This window comes from Oncorhynchus mykiss, chromosome 14, assembly GCF_057628025.1.
Source record: "Oncorhynchus mykiss isolate SJ-2025 chromosome 14, ASM5762802v1, whole genome shotgun sequence".
In the NCBI taxonomy this organism is placed as follows: domain Eukaryota; kingdom Metazoa; phylum Chordata; class Actinopteri; order Salmoniformes; family Salmonidae; genus Oncorhynchus; species Oncorhynchus mykiss.
The window spans coordinates 3,544,877-3,569,069 of NC_143035.1; the positions used below are offsets into that span (position 1 = coordinate 3,544,877).

At 43.2% G+C, this 24,193-nt stretch overlaps 1 protein-coding gene across 11 annotated transcripts in view; it reads left to right on the forward strand.

Moving 5' to 3' along the window:
- LOC110488552 (mitogen-activated protein kinase kinase kinase kinase 4) overlaps window positions 1-24,193 on the forward strand; it is a 58,918-nt gene that overhangs the window by 16,565 nt on the left and 18,160 nt on the right. For 3 of the 11 annotated variants that reach the window (XM_036942677.2, XM_036942678.2, XM_036942680.2), the window contains exons 4-20: window positions 415-540; window positions 1,059-1,169; window positions 1,609-1,699; window positions 1,837-1,967; window positions 3,148-3,202; window positions 4,274-4,352; window positions 5,031-5,203; window positions 6,499-6,571; window positions 7,016-7,223; window positions 7,738-7,869; window positions 11,521-11,586; window positions 13,424-13,615; window positions 13,904-14,083; window positions 14,904-15,035; window positions 19,593-19,660; window positions 20,960-21,039; window positions 22,200-22,294. In XM_036942677.2, coding sequence (XP_036798572.1) covers window positions 415-540; window positions 1,059-1,169; window positions 1,609-1,699; window positions 1,837-1,967; window positions 3,148-3,202; window positions 4,274-4,352; window positions 5,031-5,203; window positions 6,499-6,571; window positions 7,016-7,223; window positions 7,738-7,869; window positions 11,521-11,586; window positions 13,424-13,615; window positions 13,904-14,083; window positions 14,904-15,035; window positions 19,593-19,660; window positions 20,960-21,039; window positions 22,200-22,294 — 1,992 coding nt within the window. Of the gene's footprint in view, window positions 1-414; window positions 541-1,058; window positions 1,170-1,608; window positions 1,700-1,836; window positions 1,968-3,147; window positions 3,203-4,273; window positions 4,353-5,030; window positions 5,204-6,498; window positions 6,572-7,015; window positions 7,224-7,737; window positions 7,870-11,520; window positions 11,587-13,423; window positions 13,616-13,903; window positions 14,084-14,903; window positions 15,036-19,592; window positions 19,661-20,959; window positions 21,040-22,199; window positions 22,295-24,193 lie in introns of those variants that run through there. The other 8 variants (XM_036942679.2, XM_090198145.1, XM_090198146.1 and 5 more) reach the window with 3 other exon arrangements.

The following is a 24,193-nucleotide window of genomic DNA, read 5'->3' on the forward strand; positions in this document are numbered from 1 at the left end:
CATGAGCCCTCCCTTAGCCTTAGTGAGGGTCTATCAGTAGAGTGTATGGGAAGAAGCAAATCAACATATCCTTAGTGCCCCATGCAATGTAAATATGAATGCTGAAATGGACTCCCAAGCCCACATGCCATAATTGGTGAGAGACTGAGCCAGTGATGAAATTATCACTGCTGTTGATTGCAATTGTGTTGGCAGGCTTGTGGGTCACCAGTATGGCGGGCCCAGTACATATCCACCATCTCTGTTTAACTTGAATGTTGGCTTAAAAGTAAACTGTAACTGTTATGTGCTTGGGCAGCAAGAGAAGCAGGGTATTCACTCACTGGGTTTTGGGTTGACTGCATTACAGCCTGCTGTTTTCCGTTGTCAAGTTTGATATTTAAAAAAAATGTAATATCCTTTTTTTGTTTGCAGGAAGAAGAAGAGGAAATAAAGTTAGAGATTAATATGTTGAAGACATATTCCCATCATAGGAATATAGCTACATACTATGGTGCCTTTGTGAAGAAGAGTCCTGCAGGTCAGGATGACCAGCTCTGGGTGAGTGGCTGCTTTCTATCTCTGTTGATTTCTCCTCACTTCAATCATCTCATCTCAATAACGCCATCATCTTTAAGAGAGCCTGTATCTCTATCTATATGTATGTACAGCTCATACAGCTTCTTTCGGTTAGTATGCACCAGTGGAGGCTGCTGATGGGAGGAGGGCTCATAGTAATATCTGGAACGGAGCTGATGGAAGGGTGTCAGGAAAAAATGGGATACCATTCCACTTATTCCGCTCCATTACCATGAACCCGTCCTCCCCAATTAAGGTGCCACCAACCTCCTGTGGTATGCAGAACATGGTTCCAGAATGCATAACAAAGGCCATGAGTTTTTCCTGACACCGTGACCTGACCAGGGAAACCTCAGAGCCCTTTAACTCATCTAAAGTCCAAGTTGTATCTAGATGTGCGTGTGTTTTAGGCCTCGCAGTTGTAGTAACAGGGTTCTGCTGGTGGTCTGGCATCTGTCTGAGCCATTTCCTCTGTGTCTGTGTGTGCCCTTGCTGTGTAGCTGGTGATGGAGTACTGTGGGGCGGGCTCAGTCACTGACCTAGTGAAGAAGACTAAAGGGAACTGCCTGAAAGAAGACTGGATCGCCTACATCTGCAGGGAGGTCCTCAGAGTGAGTACTGCTGCTGGAGATAAGCCATTTAAATAGGACTCTCCACAAACCCCTGGGGAGATGTAAAGGTCCTGAGAATCATTTCAGAGAGCTCTTCTCATCCTATATCAGCCATATTGTAGTGGGTGCGTTATTGCATTGGACTTGGAGCTTTTGCTTATAAACTTATGGTAGAACGGTAATGGAGGGTTAGACGATGGCTCACAGGGGCAGATAGCTGCGAAGCACGGTGAAGTCATTATCTTAAATAAAATAAACTTCCTGTGTTTATTTTTAACTCCTTTGAAGCAGTGTATGATTTCTGTGCCTGTTCTTTTGGACAGCTCCCAAGCCCCAAGAGAGAGAGAGAGAGAGAGAAATCATGTGATGTGTACAATGTGTGTGTGCGTGCGTGTGTCGTGTCCTGATATTGTGTGTGTGTTTGTGTGTGTCAACACAGGGCCTGTCTCACCTCCACTCACACCACGTCATTCACAGAGACATCAAAGGCCAGAACGTGCTGCTGACTGAGAACGCAGAGGTCAAGCTGGGTAAGGACTAGGAGACAGGGTCAAAGTTCAACTCACAACCTACACAGCCACAGTGTCACTGTCACCTCAGTATTTGCTTGCTCTCCCCTTGTAGGTGTGGTTTAATATGTTTGAACACTGTGTATTGTCTTTGCCAGTTGACTTTGGGGTGAGTGCTCAACTGGACAGGACGATAGGGAAGAGGAACACCTTTATTGGGACTCCGTACTGGATGGCCCCTGAAGTCATTGCTTGTGACGAGAACCCAGACTCTACTTATGACTACAGGGTAAGAGGCCGCCATCTCTACTGGAAATGCTGTTTGTGTGTGTGTGTGTGTGTGTGTGTGTGTGTGTGTGTGTGTGTGTGTGTGTGTGTGTGTGTGTGTTTGTGTGTTTGTTTGTTTGTTTGTTTGTTTGTTTGTTTGTTTGTTTGTTTGTTTGTTTGTTTTAGAGTTCTCATTCTGAGGCCGAACCCGACGGGGCCCGACAGCACAAAAAGTGGTGCGTGTCTGCGCATCTTTTAGTCTAATACGACATTTGTGACCATGATTCAACAAAAAAAAATCTGATGATTGAAATGTTTCAAATTGGGATACGTGCACTCGGGAGAATGATGATCCACAAGAATACGACAGGCAGTACATCTCAGTATCAGGAGAAGCCCATATTCCTATAGCATCTGTTAACGCAGGTACATCCTAACAAAATGCACCCTATGACTGCCCTGCTAATGTGCCTTGCTGGACCTTGTAAACTATCGAATGTAGACCCATAACTGACACAAATATTTTCCTAATCAAACATGCATTTAAAACAGGGCTTTTGAGCCATTATTCAAAATGGATGTATGGCAGAAAATCTACTTTTTTAAATGTATTGTTTAATTATTCAAGGCTCCCTTTGTTATTTAATTGAAAAAAATGCTTGATTGTATTTCAAGGCATGAATGACTTGTATGCTGTGTAATGACATAAATGAATGAATGATTGATTGATTATATTGAAGTAGGCTAAGTTACGTTAAAACAACTAAAAATGGATGCGATCTCACAGCTTGGTGGTGGATAGATTACATAAGGCTACTTACTATGTGAGTCAAGAGCAAAATAATACATTAGATTTAGGCTACATTATTGCATTCTAAGTGTTTCTGATCAGTGATTATTAGACAAGTCATAGACAAGGCTTGGGAGTAGGACAGGCTACTACGCGACTGAAGAGAAAAATCCACTTGATAAACTACATAACATAACAAAATCTGCTTATCAGCTAATATATGAGCTACCTGAAATAAAGATGGCCATGAGCACTCAACTTAACTTAACTACTATTTTCCCAGCCTAATTGTGGCCAAATATCCAAATGTGATTCAGTGAAAACAAAAATCTGACATTGATTGATTTGTCAAGATGAGTCCCCACGCTTGTCTGTTGAGTGGATCTGACTGGATGACTCTCCTCCTCTATAGAGTGACCTGTGGTCGCTGGGAATCACAGCTCTGGAGATGGCTGAAGGAGCACCACGTAAGTGTCACCTTCTCCCTCCCCTCCTGTCCATACACATTGCAGTCTCGTCAAGGAGTCTTCGCACATCTTAGAATTTGGAGGCCATGACTAATATGCTCTACTGTAATTTATAAAGTTTATTTTCTTTTAAAGGAATACTTCAGGATTTTGGCAATGAAGTCAAAATATCAACTTCCCTAGAGTCAGATGAACTCATGGATACAATTTGTATGTCTGCGTGCAGTTTGAAGGAAGTTGCCACCAGGCGTTTGCGCAATTGCTAACTAGCGTTAGCGCAATTTTGGATGTCTATGGTTAGCATTGGCTCGAGAAACTACCTCTAACTTCCTTCATACTGGATGCGGAAACATACAAATGGTATCCTTGAGTTCATCTGACTCTGGGGAAGTAGATAAAGGGCTTCATTGCCAAAATCCTGAAGTATCCCTTTAAGCATATCCTATGTTATTATGCTGTATTTTTACTCTTGCAAAGTTCTAGTTTTGAGTTTTGTTGGATTAACTCACTGTATGTTTTCATTCTCTCTCTGTGAGCGACTTCACAGAGTTGTCAGATATTGCAGCCCATATTACCAGTCAAGGACTGAATCCAAGTGTCATTGAAAGTGATTGGGCTCACAATGATGTGTCGGAGGTCAGACAGTTCTCTCGCATTTTGAAATTGAAAATCCTTGAGTCAAAAAACAGAGAAACAAATGAAATAAACTCATGACTGTTTGGTGTCTGTTAAGCCTAGTGTTGCACCATGACCGAGAGGGAGTTCACAATCACTGAATGAAAAACAAACAGTGTTGTAGTAGGACTGTGTAGTAAACACACACAACAAGCAGGCCAAGGGCAACAGGACAGGACTTTAGCCTAACATTGACAACATTGTGGAACACTTCTTCCATCCCCTGCCATGTGATTAGGCCACAATGGAGCCTCTCATAACCTCGATCCCCTGTCTGTGTGAGTTCTAAATGGCACCCTATTGCCTACATTAGTGCACTACTTTTGACCAAGGCCTCGAGGGTGCCATTGGGGACGCAACCATAGTTTCTCTGTCTGTGTCTGTCTCTGTTCCCAGCCCTGTGTGACATGCATCCCATGAGAGCCCTGTTCCTCATTCCTCGCAACCCGCCCCCCAAGCTCAAATCAAAGAAATGGTAAGAAAGACAGCTCAGCCTCTCTCGCTTAGCGACACCACGCCCCACAGAGCCTCAGCAACACAGCAGGAATGTTTTCCCCAGAGTGGCCAAAACTCATACAGCCTTGCATCGCCTTCCCTTACACACAGCCTTTTCTCTTTCTTAGCTAGCTCCGATAACATTACTGCCAACAGAACTGCCACAATACAATGTCCCTTATTCACCCCCTTATCTTACTGTTTTTTTGTGTACTGTAGCATTAGTTCAGGCTGAGCACATATTGTTTATTGTCACGTTCTTGGGTGTAATTTTAGCATCACAGTGTGAGATGACAATCCACACAGTAACAGGTTGACTGCATGCAATGCTCTAAAATAAGGCCTTTTAAATCCAATGGGAAGGGAAAGTGGATAAGCTTTTGTCTTCCTGTTCACATGTCTTCAGCAGCTTTGCTTTTTTACCTTTCGTAATGCATGAAGCCTTGTGTTTGAAACCATGGAGTTCGATAATTCAATATTAATTCATACCAGCAGCTGCATGGCAGACATTGAGAATTAATTGAGGCTGTGTCTGAAATGGCACCCTATTCCCTATAGCCCATGAGGATCTGCCCAAAAGTAGTGCACTACATAGGGGTTAGGGTGCCATCTCGGACACAGCCTGAGCCTGTAAGTTGTGACCCTCTGTCCTCTCCAGGTCCAAAAAGTTCCTGACCTTTGTGGAGAGCTGTCTGGCAAAAAACTACCTCCACCGTCCCGCCACAGAAACCCTCCTGAGACACTCATTCATCAAAGACCTGCCCAACGAACGGCAGGTCCGCATCATGCTCAAAGACCACCTGGACAGAACCAGGAAGAAGAGAGACAAAGGTGAGGCCATGTTGTCATAATGGAATATCAGAGATTACCTAGTTTCACTCAACAACTGAGTCTGGCAGTCAAGGCTATAATTAATATCATGATTTAGTGCTGTATGAGACCTTGCGCTGCCAATGACCATGGGTCAACCTTTTGGCCTTGTTATTCGTGGTCACACTGGCAGCGACAGTGAAAGTGGCAGTAAAAAGGTGTTTTGATTCTCAATCTTGTCTCCCAGTTCTCTGTTTACCCTTGTGTTTAATGTCTCTAGGCCTAGGGAGAGGCTACTGTATGACTGTCATTAATGAAAGGTTCTAATGAAGGGTTCCATTATCCACTGGTAATGTGGTGGGATTTGGGTTTAGAGGCAGCAGCAGGACTGCTCCTTGTCAGCCCTCTCACAGTGAGACTGCACACTCGTGTCATGTGAGAGGAATGCGCCTTGGAGGAAGCCGTGTTTAATCATCTCCTAGACTGCACCACACCCCCAGCGTCCTCCCTCGCTCCGTCTTCCTCCCCACGCCACATAATGACATCGTCTCCCTGCCTGCCTGCGCTCTCCGAGCCTCCAGGCTTCGCCCCGATACCAAAACAGCAGTTTCCTCGACCCTGTGCCGTTGGTTTGTTGGTTGGTGTTCTGCTTAACTGGTCAGACGGACAGAGAGATGACCCTTTAGAGAGGAGCCAAGCCTGTAGTGAGACCATGTGAGACGCTGATAGCGGCAGCTTCTAACGCAGCAGATACACTCAGTCATTACCCTGTTTTCATAACCTACTAGAGTTTGACTTGGAATTAGAAATGTTCTCTGAGGCCAGCATCTCTCTCTCTCTCTCTCTCTCTCTCTCTCTCTCTCTCTCTATCTCTCTCTCTCTCTCTCTCTCTCTTTCTGTCTCTCTCTGTGTAATTCACAATCTCTCATGAGGCCTCAGAAGGAAGAATGAGCCTTACTTAATATGTAGAAGTATTTAGTCAATTATGACAAGCGTTTTGGAATGCAATCCTATTGAAGAAAAGGAAGTGAGAGAGACAGTTCATGACGAGTTTTAGTTCCATGTGGGTTAACTGCAGGAGACACCTGGAGGGGAGACATTAGGTTGGTTTACTGATGCTTGAAACCCTCCCTGCTCAGATCATGAGAGAGGAGGAACTGACTAGCTAACTGTGGGAACAGTACAGCATGTGTGAAAGTGTTGTACAGTTTTAGAACCCTTTCCTTGTTTCCTCAGTATGTACAGTCATGTGCGTGTTGGTATCATTGGGATTACATGCATCCCTCATGTCTGTAATAGTCACATGTTGTCCACAGAGGGCCCGGAGTATGAGTACAGCGGCAGTGAGGACGAGGAGGAGGAGATGAATGACGAGGAAGGTGAACCCAGGTATGATGACACAGCGTTTACACTGTCTGCAACGAAGGTCAGACTCTAGGTCTGACGTCACGTCTACATCCATCCAACAGCCAGCTGACCCTGTCTGTGACTAGTCCTCACTTTACTGGTTATGTAATAGCTAATGCAGGCCTTGACCCTGAGAACTGTCATAGAGGATATTCATCTGAGAGTGCACAGTGTGTGAATGCATGGGCGTGTCCATGAAGACATTAGCGTGTCACCAGATGCTCGCTCCTGCTTGTGCTCCCTTAGCTGGACACAGAGCGTCATATGGTGGTGACTATAAAAAATATATTTGTGCGTGTGTGCATGTGCATGCAAGTGTTCCTTCCTGTGTGTAACTCTACTCCTAGCCATATAACCATGTGCCTCCTCACTCCTGCCCGTCACTCACTATGTGCCTTGCTACCATAATCTGTCCTGTATCCATAGCTCCATAGTGAACCTGCCGGGGGAGTCCACTCTAAGGAGAGAGTTCCTGCGTCTGCAGCAGGAGAACAAGAGCCGGTCAGAAGCCCAGCGACAGCAGCAGGTCCTCCAGCAGCAGCTCCAGGACCAGGAGAGGTACAAACAGCAGCTGCTGGCCGAGAGGCAGAAGAGGATCCAACAGCAGAAAGAGCAGCGCAGGAGGCTGGAGGATGTGAGAGACACTCTTTAGTTGAAACACTCCGCTCCTCTCTGCAGCCCTCTCGAGCAGAGCAGCAGAGCCAAACACCTGCTGCCCAGCCACCAAATGAGCTTGGCTGGCTAGAGACTGACGGGCTCTCTCTTTTTCTCTCTCCCTCCTGTTGTTTGTTTGGCTCAAATGAGAAGGACTCTTTTGTGTTGAACAAACCAAAGAATTGTGTTATAGAACAATATAGAGTATTATACTGGGGTTTCCAAATACGGAGGGATTGCTTTCGGGAGTGATGCTTTTGTGTGGTTTGCTTTGCACAAAAGACGACTGACGTGATACTGTATGTCGTATTAGGTCTGCATACAGAGCTATGGTGTGTTCTGTAGCGTTTTTGTTGATGTACAGTACAGATGGATGGAGAATGATGTCATGTGCCGTGTTGGACTGTGATGTCGCATTGAGAAATGTCAGAGAAAATATATTCTGTTGAATGAGGTAATACCATGTTTAATGACGTTGTGGTGTTGTGTTACAGCAACAAAGGAGGCAGCTGCAGGATTCTGGGTTCCAATGGCCAGAGCTACAGGAGATGCTATGGAGGGAGGAGACTGAAGCTAATGACAGAGGTCTATTCAATGAGAGGAGCAAGAGAAGGGACAAGAAACAGGTAGCTGGTAAATTTGACCCCCCCCCCCCCCCCCCCCCCCTAAAAAAAAAAAAAAAATTAAGTAGTAGACCACCTGCCCAACCCACTCAATTCTCATCCGCTCGTATTGCTCCATGTGATAGGCAGAAACCAAACAAGTATGTGCTGATTTGATGGTCTTTTGTGCCCGATCCCGAAGGAGGATTATAAATATTTATTTTCTTGTGTAATAACACTGTACTTTACAAGCTGCTACAAGCTGTAAGTTCCTGAAGTTCAAATAGCATTGTCATGGGCCAATATGATCTAGATGCTAGTCTCGGTAGACATTTTTGGTCCATACATAATGTGTGTCGGAAGTCTGTTAACCTGCTTTGTGCATCAAAACACATAACACTGTAGTTTTCACTGGGACGGGACCCACTTTGTTTTGTCAGTAACCTGGTCTGAAAAAATGCATCGTGACAAGGTCAATGCATATTTAATCCAGGTGCAGGTTAACATTTTATACGTGTTCCTCCACAAAAACTGCTTTATATGCATTTGATATGAAGGGTGTTGACGCAGCACTTTCACTTGTGTCAGGTTTCAGTCCATTGGTGATTAAATCCACCAAGGGTAGCGTTTAACGCCACTGATGAAGTTAGAAACACTATGGAAGATCAGAAAGAAATTGCCCGCGGGACCATCCTGAAAGAAAATAATTCAACATCTCTTACTTTTTTCTGCTGTATTGACATTTCCCGTGATTAGAAGTTGGAGCTGGGCTGAGCGCCATGGCGAGAAGTCAGTGACAATTACAGCATCCTATAGCCGAGGTAAAGGGCTGTCGTGTCGTTCTGAGGACTTTAATTAGACGCTTTAATTCGAACACTCGGTTGATTAATCTCCCACAGTTCAGTGGCTCTGGATGAGCCACACCTGCCTACCTGACTGCAGTACGGTACAGTAGATGCCATGTCAGTCTGTGCGGGTCTATTACAGTCATTTTCAGTGGGATCATTAAGGTGTGCGGTGGTTTTGAGTCTGTTCAATGTGCCGTTAGCTGAGCAATAGCCCACAAATCATTCTCTGGGATGTATACAGTATGGGTGCGTTCCAAATGGCCCCCTATTCCCATCCGCATCGACGTGGCCGCAGTGGACAGGGTCAAGAGCTTTAAGTTCCTCGGTGTCCACATCATGGTCCTCTCGCACCAGCACAGTCATGAAGAAAGCAACACAGAGCCTCTTCTCCCTCGGGAGGCATGACCCCTCAGATCCTTAGGAACTTTTACAGCTGCTCCATCGACAGCAACCTGACTGGTTGTATCATTGTCTGGTATGGAAATTGCACCACCCGCGACCTACAAAGAGTGGTGCGGACGGCCCAGTGCATCGCTGGGGGTGAACGTCCCAGCCGTCCAGGACGTACATGCCAGGCGGTGTCTGAGAAAGGCCCGAAAAATTCCCAAAGACTCCAGTCGCCCGAGATAAGGAATGTTCTCCGTGCTACCGTCTGGCAGGCGGTACTGGTGCATCAATGCTCAGACCAACAGACTCCTAAACAGCTTCTATCCCCTGGCCATAAGACTGTTCAATTGCTAACAACTACTGCTCCCCCTCACACCTATGTTGCTGTTCTTTGATTGTTGATTGCCATTACCATCTCTCTATTTATCCTGCTACTGGTCACTATTACTCCTGTTTACATGTACTGTATATATTACCACTAGAATATTACCATAAGTAATACTACCATTCACTTTTCAGCCCTGTTTACGTGTATGTATGCCTAGCACGCCTACACTGTCACTCTTGCACACACACTCACCACTATGTACACACCCACCCACCACTTATGTTTCTGCAATACTGTTTACTATTATGATTAATACTGCTACCAGTCACTTTTCATGTACATACTGTATCTACCTTAAAAACTCCAGTATCCCTGCTCATTGTAAATGTGGTATTGGCACTGATCCTGTATATAGCTTCCTCTCCTATTTCTTGTGTTTTTTTTTATTATACAGTTATTATACAGACCCCTTGACTTTTTCCACATTTCTTTACTTCACAGCCTAATTCTAAAATGGATTAAATACAATTTTGTCCTCATCATTCTTCACACAATACTCCATAATGACAAAACATACAGGTTTTTTGAAATTTTTGCAAATGTATTCAAAATAAAAAACAGAAATAATTTATTGAGAGGCTATTTTCGCCCCAGTCCTAAGATTTGTTTTTCGAAGATCGTCCAAGTGTTTCTCGCACAGAGATTTCGAGATCCTCTGTCCATCTTTCATCACTAAAACTCTCCTGTCGGATTTATCTATAGTTATGCACATGCGCAAACAGGATTTATTTACAATTATAAACTGGGTGGTTTGAACCCTGAATGCTGATTGGTTGAAAGCCATGGTATAGCAGACCATGTAACATGGGTATTACGTTGGTAATAGCAATAAGGCACCTCAGGGGTTTGTGGTATATGGCCAATATAAAACGGCTAAGGGCTGTGTCTTAAGAACAGCACTTATCTGTGGTATATTAGCTATATACCACTTCTCCTCAGGCCTTATTGCTTAATCATAGCAGTCAAAACAAGTTAAATAGAAATCCATTGATGGAAAATTATCAGGTGTGTTTAATAAGGGCAAAATATATTTTCTTTTGCAACTTATTCTTAAGCTCGCAATAATTATTATTTTGATGGAAAAACAAATTTTGCTTCTTAGTTTATGTCATTACAAATTACGTCGATATTCCTTCTTAATTCGCTTGATAACGTTATAGAAAAAGGGTTTATTGGATAAATGTGGCAACTCCGCTCTTGCTGCGGAAAAAAATGTAGTCGCTAGTATTCAGGCCTAGGGGACGGCTTTTGAGACATCATTGGTATCGAAATTTAAGCGAGACCTGGCAACCCTGTGTGCATGACAATAAAACTTGAACAATGAACAATATAAACACATGCATGGACCATTTAACAAACACATGCATGGAGCATGTCAAGATACACACACATATGCTGAATCCTAAATGGCACCCTATTCCCTATATAGTGTACTACTTTTGACCACCTCTGAACAGAAGTAGTACAATATATAGGGAACAGGGTGCCATTTGGGATTGTATGTATCTTGCCATGCTCCATGCATGTGTTTCTCTTGGTGAGAGTGATGTAGAAGGCAGCTCTAATGAGTTTAGACAGAATCCTAGAGAGTGGCCCGGCTACCAATTAATTACAGATGGTCAGTAGGGCTGATTGCCTGGCTGTGCTGCTCTCTCTCCTCCTGTCTGCCTGTCTCAGCTGTAGCTTACATGGATTTCCGCCGTCTCATCCTCAAGCATCCTCAAGCGCATCTGGAGATGCAACGTGTACCATTTAACATCTATTGACTAGAACATGTTTTTAACCCATTCTGTGTTAACCCAGGGGGGAAGAACTTGCTGCACGGTTTTGATTCAGCCATTCACTCTTTCAGGGTCATTTAGAGTTATGGGACTAATTTTCATGGTTAAATATTTAAAATAGGGGGGTTAAGAGCCTTATGCAAGCTAGCTAGACACTGAATATTTTAGGTTTTTCACCGGGATTCAGTCATTGGATTTCCTAAGTCAGAAACCTTGACGTTATCAAAAAAATAAATCTCTCTCTCTCTCTCTCTCTCTCGTTGAATTGTAGCTAGAGGATTGTGGCACACAGAGGAGTGATGTCGGAGGAAGACCTGCAGGTCCTTTAAATGAACAGGTAATAACTGCCTTCTGTTTTTTTGTCACTCAACCTGCATAGAACGAAATGCATCAAACCGTGCCATGAAATCACTCCAATCTTTATGAAAGACATGGGTGGTTATTGAATTCAAATGTTTTGATATGAATGTTGTGTCTTGGTCTATGGGAAATATTATGACTGGTTCTGCATGAAACAGCACAGAATGTGAGAACACCGGTGTGTCAAGAGCAAGTTTGTTGCTGTCAATGAAGGAGTAGAGAAAATAGAATGGTGGAAAATTCCATGTTTAGACTACCATGGCAGATTTCAAGGTCAAGACCTTGTTGCTTTCTCAGTGTATACTACGGCTCCTGTACCACAGGTCCTGTTAAATTATGCTATCCCAGGCTTAGCATGGGTAGCTAAAGGCCACATTCTCTTATGGTCTGTTTCCCTAACTTCTAATGATGATAGATGCTAGGCTAACTGGAAACACAGTCAATCCTGCGTACTCAAAGGCAACATAAAGACTATGTACTGTAATGTATTGTAGAAGAAAACACTTAAGAACTCTGAACGGCTCTGTTTGACTTTTAATCCGCAAGGAGCCTTGTACTAAAAGGCGTCATTTGCTTTTAAAAGGCATCGACTTAAAGTTGCATCTGAAGTAATTCACAGGAGGAATCCTATTTAGGCGCGACGGATTGTAACTGCAACCCCCTACCGCGATGTAAAGAAAAGTATGTTTGAAAAGGAATGCTTAGGCTTACAACAAGAAAATGAAAAAAAAATTGCCCATGCTACCGATAACTATATTGGTCCGGTAATACAGGACTAGTAAAGGCCCAGTGCACCACTTTTGTGGGATTTTTAATATATATTTATTTTTTTATTCCAATTTTTCAGGGGGTGCTGCAGCACCCCTACTTCTCGCGGCTACGGTAGGGAGAATAAAACAATGCATTCTCAAACACAGCCTATGTGTTCATCACTTGCGTATGGAATCCTGTCTCCTCGTTTCCTTGAGAAGGCCACTGCTGTGCCGAACAGCCAGAACCCTATTAGATTATTTATGTATCTCGATTCACAATATCCTTATTGTGAACATTAGTCTTGATCCCCGTGATATAATTCCATGGCTTGTGTTTAGTCTTTAAATAGCATGCAGTGCTTGGAGAAAAAGGCTCTCCTTGCGTTTGTCAACGCTGGTAAAAGAGAGAGTAAATGCCAAGTAACATGAAGGGGCTTTTTGTTTCTCATTTAATCTGATTTAGCAAATAGCATGAAATGATGGTGAACTCATCATAAATCATAGATGACAAACATCCAAGTTTATATGGGATTACAGGTGTGGAATTGATTTAGCTCAACTTCTCTTTCTCTCTATGTAGTCTTCATGTCAGTGTGACCTTGTAATCACTTCATTGAATCTGAAGTGAAAAAGCATGACATACAGTTAACAGTGGGAGAAATGTCCTTGGTGGTTTACTATAATAAGAAATTCAGTTGATACTGTATTTATGTGCTTCTTGCGGGTGTGTGTGTTTGGGGCGAGGGCTCTATGTGAGTGTATGTGTGTGTGCTTTTCATGTGTGCTGATCATAAAGTCTGGGAGTGCCCCTCCTGAAACAATACCTCCTCCAGTTCTGATGTCTGGAGAGAGTTTAGCCTCATTCCAGTTTCAGTTTCAATGAGAGGCTCCTACTGGGCCTGGATCTGCTAGCTACAGTAGAGGCTCTATTGAAAGCAGCTGTTTCCAGGCTGCAGCATTGGCCACAAGGCCTTGTCATCTATCTGTCTTGGGGCAGTACTGCAGGCACGGGATGAGGCTGCTGAATGCCAGTGTCCTGTGTTTGTCTCTGTCGTTGTGTAGAGGAGGACCGAGCCTCCACCTCTACTGCCTCATCCTCAGCAGCAGCAGCAGGGTAAAAAGTTCCACCGCACGCTGCCCAAAGACCAAACGCAGCTGCTTTCGCTTCAGCACGACCACAGGCACAAACAGAGGGAGCCCCAGAAGGCTGCTAGTGCCACGCCTAACTGCCCTGCAAATAGCCAGTGCAAAGCGGTAAAGTCCCCCTTGTCCCACTCCCCCCGTCTCCCCGAGCACCCCCTCACTATCTGCTGCCTCCCTCTCTCTCTCTCTCTCACCGCCTTGTCTGTATCACTATTTGTCTAGTGTTGTGTTTGTTTGCGTTTGTGCATTAGTGTGCCAGATAGCTATTAGTCGCTCAAAGATAGATTGGAAGTATGTTTTGGATTATTAGTTATAATTCATAATCCAGTATGCAATAATATAGTCTTGACTACAGTGTCCAGGGGTCTGGTTCTGACTGTTCTTGTCCATGTTGCTCAGATGGAGATGGATAGGGGGAAGACATCTGACAACTATCAGGTCAACCTGAACAGAGTGTTGGCTGGGCTGCCCCTTCCCGTACACCCCCTTCCTCTCCCCATAAACATCCATACCAGACTGAGCTCCGGGAGCAGCTCCAGCCCCTGTACCCCTGCCATGCAGAGGGCCGCCATACAACAGGTACAGTAGCCCACTCCCCATCCCCTGCCCAAATAACCGTACCCTTCCTAACACCACCAATCAATTCAATCAGTCAATATCTTTATTTGCCCCAGTTTGGAAAATCATTACGCAGCTAGGCATTCACAATATGCAATATGGGATACTTACCTCATACATTATAAGTACTGACGACATCAACACCATCACCACGTGACAATGACACATAGTTAAAACAGCTGCCTGTTTCAAAGTAAAGGGTTAACCTAGCAAACAAGTCAGATAATAGGTATTGCATCTCTATATTAGTAACTGCAAACGTTAGATTAAAAATCTCTGTAAATGTCACTCTTTCAATTTATTTAGAAGTTATGACACGTATTTTGTAAGACCCCATTGACTAATCAAACGGGTGTCAAGGCTTCAACATATATTTTGATCATTTCAACATTTTGAAAACCCACGTTTTGTACTCTCACAGTTTTTGTCAGCTCTTCTGTTGGGAAGGTATTAGTCAAGGATCTATACATATCCTATGCCATCTTGTGCTTTGTGGTTGATAACTTAGTTGTCCTTCCTCTTACTTTATCCAGAACCCGAAAACGATTACTTCCTTTTTTCCATCTTCTTTGTCCTACAGTACTCAGAGTCTCTGTCTCAAATAGTACCCTATTCCCCTTATATTGCATCCATAGGGCACTGGTCAAAAGTAAAGCACTATAGAGAATAGGGTGCCACTTGGAACGCGACCAATGTGTCACTAAATAAAGTAATCTAACCCAGAGCCGTATGAATATATAAAAATATAGCTGGCCTGATCTAAACTAAGTTTCCATTTCAGAATGCCAATCTTCACTCCAGTCGAGACGCCCCTCACAGCAGCTCTATGTCTGACATGGCCTCCACTCCCATGTCTCCTATGTTTGACGATGTCTTCTGGGACTTCCAAAGCTCCATGGAGTGCCCACCAAAGGTCTGTCCATCTATCAGTGTGGTGACATGTGTGTATATGTTGTGGTGTGTACACACACATGTTGAATGCAGAGGTCCAGTCAAAAGCGTTTTCTTTATTTTTTCTATTTTCTACATTGTAGAATAATAGTGAAGACCTCAAAATGTGAAATAACACATATGGATTCCAAAAAACATAGTAACCAAAAAAGTGTTAAACAAATCAAAATATATTTTAGATTTTAGATTCTTTAAAGTAGCCACCCTTTGCCTTGATGACAGCTTTTCACACTCTTGGCATTCTCTCAACCAGCTTCACCTGGAATGCTTTTCCAACAGTCTTGAAGGAGTTCCCACATATGCTGAGCAAATGTTGGCTGCTCTTCCTTCACTCTGCGGGCCAACTCATCCCAAACCATCTCAATTGAGTTGAGGTTGGGTGATTGTGGAGGCCAGGTCATCTGATGCAGCACTCCGTCATTCTCTTTCTTGGTCAAATAGCCCATACACAGTCTGGAAGTGTGTTGGGTTATTTTCCTTTTGAAAAACAAATGATAGTCCCACAAAGCGCAAACGAGATGGGATGGTGTATCGCTGCAGAATGCTGTGGTAGTCATGCTGGTTAAGTGTGCCTTAAAATCTAAATAAATCACAGACCGTGTCAACAGCAAAGAACCCCGACACCATCACACCTCCATGCTTCATGGTGGGAACCACACATGCGGACATCATCCGATCACCTGCTCTGCGTCTCACCCATCTGGACAAGAGGAATACCTATGAGAATGCTGTTCATCGACTACAGCTCAGCATTTAACACCATAGTACCCTCCAAACTCGTCATCAAGCTCGAGACCCTGGGTCTCGACCCCGCCCTGTGCAACTGGGTACTGGACTTGCTGACGGGCCGCCCCCAGGTGGTGAGGGTAGGTAACAACATCTCCACCCCGCTGATCCTCAACACTGGGGCCCCACAAGGGTGCGTTCTGAGCCCTCTCCTGTACACCCTGTTCACCCACGACTGCGTGGCCACGCACGCCTCCAACTCAATCATCAAGTTTGCGGACGACACAACAGTGGTAGGCTTGATTACCAACAAAGACGAGACGGCCTACAGGGAGGAGTGAGGGCCCTCGGAGTGTGGTGTCAGGACAATAACCTCACACTCAACGTCAACCAAACTAAGGAGATGATTGTGGACTTCAGGAAACAGCAGAGGGAACACCCCCCTATCCACATCGATGGAACAGCATCGTGAAAAAGGCGCAGCAGCGCCTCTTCAACCTCAGGAGGCTGAAGAAATTCGGCTTGTCACCAAAAGCACTCACAAACTTCTACAGATGCACAATCGAGAGCATCCTGTCAGGCTGTATCACCGCCTGGTACGGCAACTGCTCCGCCCACAACCGTAAGGCTCTCCAGAGGGTAGTGAGGTCCGCACAACGCATCACCGAGGGCAAACTACCTGCCCTTCAAGACACCTACACCACCCGATGTCACAGGAAGGCCATAAAGATCATCAAGGACAACAACCACCCGAGCCACTGCCTGTTCACCCCGCTATCATCCAGAAGGCGAGGTCAGTACAGGAGCATCAAAGCTGGGACCGAGAGACTGAAAAACAGCTTCTATCTCAAGGCCATCAGACTGTTAAACAGCCACCACTAACATTGAGTGGCTGCTGCCAACACACTGACTCAACTCCAGCCACTTTAATAATGGGAATTGATGTAAAATATATCACTAGCCACTTTAAACAATGCTACTTAATATAATGTTTACATACCCTACATTATTCATCTCATATGTCTACGTATATACTGTACTCTATATCATCTACTGCATCTTTATGTAATACATGTATCACTAGCCACTTTAAACTATGCCACTTTGTTTACATACTCATCTCATATGTATATACTGTACTCGATACCATCTACGGCATCTTGCCTATGCCATTCTGTACCATCACTCATTCACATATCTTTATGTACATATTCTTTATCCCTTTACACTTGTGTGTATAAGGTAGTAGTTTTGGAATTGTTAGTTAGATTACTCGTTTGTTATTACTGCATTGTCGGAACTAGAAGCACAAGCATTTCGCTACACTCGCATTAACATCTGCTAACCATGTGTATGTGACAAATACAATTTGATTTGATTTGATTTGGTGGTTGGAACCCAAAATGTCAAAGGACAGATTTCCACCAGTCTAATGTCCATTGCTTGTGTTTGTTGGCCCAAGCCTCTTCTTATTATTGGTGTCCTTTAGTAGTGGTTTCTTTGCAGGAATTAGACCATGAAGGCCTGATTCACGCAGGCTCCTCTGAACAGTTGATATTGAAATGTGTCTGTTACTTGAACTCTGTGCAGCATTTATTTGGGCTGCAATTTCTAAGGATGGTAATTCTAATGAACTTATCCTCTGCAGCAGAGGTAACTCTTCCTTTCCTGTCCCGGTCCTCTTGAGAGCCAGTTTCATTATAGCGCTTGATGGTTTGATGCAACTGAAATTTACTGAAATGTTCCATATTGACTGACCTTCATGTCTTAAAGTAATGATGGACTGTCGTTTCTCTTTGTTTATTTGAGCTGTTCTTGCCATAATATGGATTTGGTATTTTACCAAACAGTGCTATCTTCTGTATACCACCCCTACCTTGTCACAACGCAACTGATTGGCTCAAACGCATTAAGAAGGAAAGAAATTCCACAAATGAACTTTTAACAAGGCACACCTGTTAATTGAAATGCTGTCACATCGTTGGTAATAATGATGGTCGGACCAAGGCGCAGCATACGTAGAGTTCCACATAATTTTAATGAATAAAGTGAGACTTAAGCAAATACAAAACAAATAAAGAATAAATGAACCGTGACGACAATGCAGTGCTAACAGGCAACTAAACATAAACAATATCCCATAACCCACAGGTGGGAAAAATTCTACTTAAGTATGATCCCCAATTAGAGACAACGATAACCAGCTGCCTCTAATTGGGAATCTTACAAATCACCAACATAGAAAATCAAATCTCGAACCCCACATAGAAAATATAAACTAGAACAAGAAAAACCTAGTCACACCCTGACCTACTCTACCATAGAAAATACAGGTTTTCTATGGTCAGGACGTGACAAATGCATTCCAGGTGACTACCTCATGAAGCTGGTTGAGAGAATGCCAAGTGTGTGCAAAGCCGTCATCTAGGCAAAGGGTGGCTACTTTGAATAATCTCAAATATTAAATATATTTTGATTAGTTTAACACTTTTTGGTTACTACATGATTCCATATGTGTTATTTCATAGTTTTGATATCTTCACTATTATCTTCACTATTATTCTGAAATGTAGAAACAAATAAAGAAAAACTCTTGAATGAGTATGTGTGTCCCAACTTTTGACTGGTACTGTATGTGTGGTGAATGTTTCTATATGTGTCTGTCTGTGTGTGTGTGTGTGCCTGGTGAGACTATAACCCCATGTGCATGTGATATTATATCTTAGGTGGTTCTGCTGTTGTTGTTTTTGTGATTATGTTGATCATGCAAGCTTAGAGGAAGTGGAATGTTCAGCCCGAGTTTGGCAGTGCCCTCAGGCTTCCTATGGCAACCCTGACTTACAGCAAACACGTTCTGTGTTTCCAATAACAAACTCTCACAACATTTCTCTAGTTCAGGTATGGGTAACTTTGATGGGGTTGGGGACCACAACAAATCTGAACTCATCATGAGGGACCACAGTGGCTCGCGGGTCTGCGTATCCACCTCCATACCCTCACGTGCAGTCCGAGCCGGCTTTAGCATTTTGGGGGCCCCAAGCGAAATTTTCTTGGGGTCCCAAGCCACCTTGAAAAAAAAAAAAAAGTGCAACCCCCCTATTGACAGCGGAGAGAAAACATTGACATTTTACACATTGATGTTTTAAAGTGAATTTCCTACAGAAGGTACTGTAGGTCCGCGGGTCACCAGTTGCCCATCCTTGCTCTGGGTCTTCTAATCAACATAGATTTGTATCCTTAGCATATGGAGTTGATGTGCTTTAATTGCTTACAAGTTCTCTTGTTGCATTCATATCACAGGAAAATAAAAGAAACACTTATGAAACCCAGAGCTGCAAGTAAGCCCTGTTGAAGGAGTGTCAGTAGTCAGATGCGTATTTTCAGAATGACTTCCTCTTTCAGGGGGTGCAGTCTTCCTTTCCTCTTATGTGATGATGTGACACATGAGAGCAAGGTGAAAAGGTTGACAGCTGCAGGGGACCATGTTGAGAAATTGAAGCATTAGTCACATGAACACAAGGCCTGTGTGCCTGCTTGACATATGTTTCTTCTCATGAGTTTGACTGAAGTTGTAATTCTTAGAATGTAGCAGCTATATTGTAATTAAATATCAACTTACTATAGAAGGTGATACAGTCCAGGTTGCCTCATTTGGATCAGTTCCACATACTATATTGTTTCTGCAGTCCTTACATAGTATGCAGTGGTTTGTAATGGCCTAATATGCAGCATGCTTTGTTGAAGGCAGTCAGGCATATACTGTGTCCTCACATGTCAAAATGATATTTTGAAGGTTCCGGAGCGTACAACATCGAAATTCTATTGTAAAGAGCTGATGAGTCATCACCGGACTTCATCAAGGTACGTTTTTCACCACCATCACACATCATTCAGGGTAGCCTAGTGGTTAGAGCGTTGGACTAGTAACCGTAAGGTTGCAAGTTCAACTCCCCGAGCTGACAAGGTACAAATCTGTTGTTCTGCCCCTGAACAGGCAGTTAACCCACTGTTCCTAGGCTGTCATTGAAAATAAGAATTTGTTCTTAACTGACTTGCCTAGTTAAATAAAGATTAAAGTCATATAAATATTAAATTCTCAGGGAGGGATCCTATCCTACATCCACAGGGTGGATGATCCATAGATCAGCTTTGACAGGCCCCATGTGCTTAGGGGATCACTTCCACTGGCACTCTATGGACATTTGATATCTCTGTTACATCATTTGAAGTACACTTGTGTGTGACTGATCCTTGTCACCCCTCTCCTGGTTGCTCTTTTCTTGTGGCAACAGGTCACAAATCTTGCTGCTGTGATGGCACACTGTTATATTTCCCCTGATAGATATTATTTTAAATGATTTGTGGGTCTGTGTAATCTGAGGGAAATGTGTCTCTAATATGGTCATACATTTGGCAGGAGTGCAGCTCAGTTTCCACCTAATTTTGTGTGCACATAGCCTGTCTTCTCTTGAAAGCCAGGTTTGCCTACGGCGGCCTCTCAATAGCAAGGCTATCCGCACTGAGTCTGTACATAGTCAAAGCTTTCAGGTATTCTGCTACTGTGTACTCTCTGTTTAGGGCCAAATAGAATTCTAGTTTGCTCATTTTTTTTGTTTATTCTTTCCAATGTGTTGGTTGTGTTTTATTGTGCTGCTGTCCTGGGGCTCTGTGGGGTCTGTTTGTGAACAGAGCCCCAGACCAGCTTGTTTAGGGGACTCTTCTCCAGATTAATCTCTCTATAGGTGTTGGCTTTGTTATGGAATGTTTGGGAATCGCTTCCTTTTAGGTGGTTGTAGAATTTAACGTCTCTCTTCTGGATTTTGATAATTAGCGGGTATCGGCCTAATTATGCTCTGCATGCATTATTTGGTGTTTTGCATTGTACACTGAGGATATTTTTGCAGAATTCTGCATGGAGAGTCTCAATTTGGTGTTTGTCCCATTTTTATGAATGATTTGTTGGTGAGCGGACCCCAGACCTCACAACCATAAAGGGCAATGATTCAAGTATTTTTAGCCAGATCCTAATTGGTATGTTGAATTTTATGTTCCTTTTGATGGCGTAGAAGGCCCTTATTGCCTTGTCTCTCAGATCGTTCACAGCTTTGTAGAAGTTACCTGTGGCACTGATTCCTATCCCTCTCCCTCTCTGCTGTCCAGTGGGGGCCCTCAGTCTCCTGTGGAGAAGGGTGGGAAATCCATGTCATCTCACGGAAGCTCCAGCAACAGCTCCCAGTCAGGTCTGTGTCCTTGTGTCCTCCACAATTACTCACTTGCTTCACCTCTCCCTCTCTCTCTCTCTCTCTCTCTCTCTCTAAACCACTCACCACTCAGAGATGGGTCCCTTTCAACACATCGATTCATAGTAGATCCATCAGCTGCATAGTGTTACTACATGGTGAACTACAGCCTGTGAGAAAGCATTGGGTGTTTACAAATCAGACTATAACCACAATACACCGGAAATTTCTCACTGGAACCTAAACATCCTGTCAGAGTTGTTCCCCCCATGAGTTGAAAGTGTTTGAAAGTGAAACTCTGAACCATGCACCGTGCCACCGCTTCACTGTTTGGCTTTGAAACAGAAAAATAGTTGAACGTTTTACCTAGTTTCTTGTCTTTAGGAAAGACCTAAAAGGTGTCTAACACTTTCTGTGTAGTGGTAGCATTGGCCTGTGCTCTGTCTGTTGAGTAGTGCAGTGTGTTTTGGGGTGTGTGGGAGTGTATGAGGGCGTGTGGGTGAGTAACAGGGCCTGCCTGTGGTAGAATGGGTGTGGGGAAAACCAGTACAATTAATGGTTAGACAGACTCTCAAAATAAATGCCTTTTGGATGGCGAAAGAAAGAAAGAAAGAAAGAAAGAAAGAAAGAAAGAAAGAAAGAAAGAAAGAAAGAAAGAAAGAAAGAAAGAAAGAAAGAAAGAAAGAAAGAAAGAAAGAAAGAAAGAAAGACTGGGTAATATGTTCAAATATTTTTTACCAGTAATCGTCAGTTTTAAGAAAGCAGTTCAGGAGCCTCCCGCACAATATAGTAAATAAATGTCTTTGTTTAAATGTAAAAGGATTTCATATACTGTACATGAAGAGGGAGCAATAGCTCAAATAGAGTAGTAATAATGATACATTTTGATAGTGCTTTTCCAAGTCCTTTACGAGGGCTTTACATTTTAGCATTCAGGAAGTAAGCCAGAAGAAAAACAAGGAATCCCATACAATGTATCCTCATGCCTTAGTCCTTATCTAGACTTGTTCATCATACTAGCAGAGCATACATAGTTTGAGGAAAGATCACATAATGAGCCACCAAAGCTATCTAGAGTATCTGTATGGCTCTGGTAATATTTATAGAGAGTGGACAACATAATGAAACGTGAGATAGAGATTTTCCTTTGACTCTTTCAGGTTACTTCAAGCTGGAGAGCCCTATGCTGCAGAGCCGTCTTCAACAGTACAAGAAGTCTCAGGAGACTTCTCAAGCAGCCCTGCTGCAGCAACGGGTATGTACAGTATCTATTGCGGTTGGGGTATGTTACGATAGCATCGTCTATCGACGATGATTGACAGCCATCATCGATGGTTTAGCCTATTTGAACTTGACTGGCGCCGCGCAGTAAAGAACGGGGTCGGACAGCGCACAGCAGGACTGCACACAAGTGACATTCTGAGTAATTTGCCTATTCCTATTTGCTCTAGCAATACATTTATTATATACAGAACACAAGAGAGTAAAGTAGGCTAGACAGAGTGGAGAGAGAACTCCACCCATATTGTTTCTCTCTCGCTCTCATTTCGGATGCATGGACCTTATAGCCTAAACCTATTTTCTTTATAACGGACACTATCTTATGTCGAGCTGTATAATTTTTTGGGCTATACTCTCTTCTCTCGCCATACAATATTAAAACTACTTTGGGCAAGACTAGCCTACACTTTCATCGTTTTATGCATGCATGGCTTTCTCCCGATCAAACAATGAATGAATCTAATGGACTTCCATCTCATAAATGTATTTGAATAGCCTAAAAACTTAAGGTAGCCAGGGGACTAATAATGAGAGAGAACAATCTGTATCAATAGTCCATAGAAAAATCTAGTTTAAGCTTATTAAGAAATAAATTATCTGTGCGGCCCGGAAAAATTGTATTATGATTTTTTGTACTTTTTTTCAGGTGGTGCAGCAGCACCCTACATGGCTATGCATACAAGGTTGAAAACAAAATTGTCAATAAACTATCCTCCTACTTGGCCTATCATAAGTTAAAGTTATGAACAGTAGCCTATTTCCAAATATTTGAATAGCCTAAGAAAGAGTTGTCCTAAAGTTGCCACTTTCAAAAAGAACAGGAATAAAAGTCTGAATCTATAGGCTTAGGCATATGCTATTCTCAATCACAGCTTTATGAGAGACAGAACAAACCATAGGCCTTTTAAGAAAGGAGGATGATGCAAATAAAGCAATTATTAACCCGTTCTGAAGACGGCCTCTATCCAGCCCATGATTTATAACCTAACTCACTACGGAATAGACTGTCACTCCATCGTGTGCGCGCCACAAAGACACACACCCACCCCCACACACACCTACCTGGCCATGCTGAAGCTCCATCAGAAATCGAAAAAATATATATTTGCCTCCACTTAGCCTCTGACCAGGCTTTTAACAAGATTATCTTTCATGAAGTTGTAGCATGGAAGTTTGTTTTAATGAACTTTTTCAATAAAATGTTTTTGGGGTTGGCCAATAGGGGCCGATACCCTCATACATCACAAGGTTTTACTAGTACATCATCAAGATAGGACAAAGCTTGACATCGCCCAACCCTAGTATCTATATATAATAAGAATGTCATTTAGTAGACGCGTTTTTTCCAAAGTGAGAGTCATGCGTGCATACATATTCGCAGACCAACTAAGCCACAGAGGACGGCATCTGTTGCTATCCCAGCATCTAGAACACTGTTTCACACCACATATTTTACATCCGTTACTTTACTCGTTCACCCACATTAGATTTATAATGTCATTTTCAGCCATGATTATCAGAACTCTTCCAGTGGGTCAAGTTGTTATTTTCTTTATTGGCTCCAGTTACCCCGTGGTTGTGGAAAAGATCTGAATTTTGTAACACATGAAAACTCGGTCACCAAGTTTCAAGGCAATCGCGTTGGTCTCGCCTCGGTATTCGTCAGATGTTCGGTTACTGTTGTTTGTGACCGTCTGTTAAAAACAATCAAAGGTAAGAGACTGATGAATCCGATTACCTCTGGATTTGAATTAGGAGAATCTATCTGACCGTCTAACATCTGCGTTTGCTCTTATCAAAACAAAGAATGCTGGAACTCCTCCTCGTCGACTCATCTATATAAATAGCCTCATCTAAATAGTGTATCATTCCT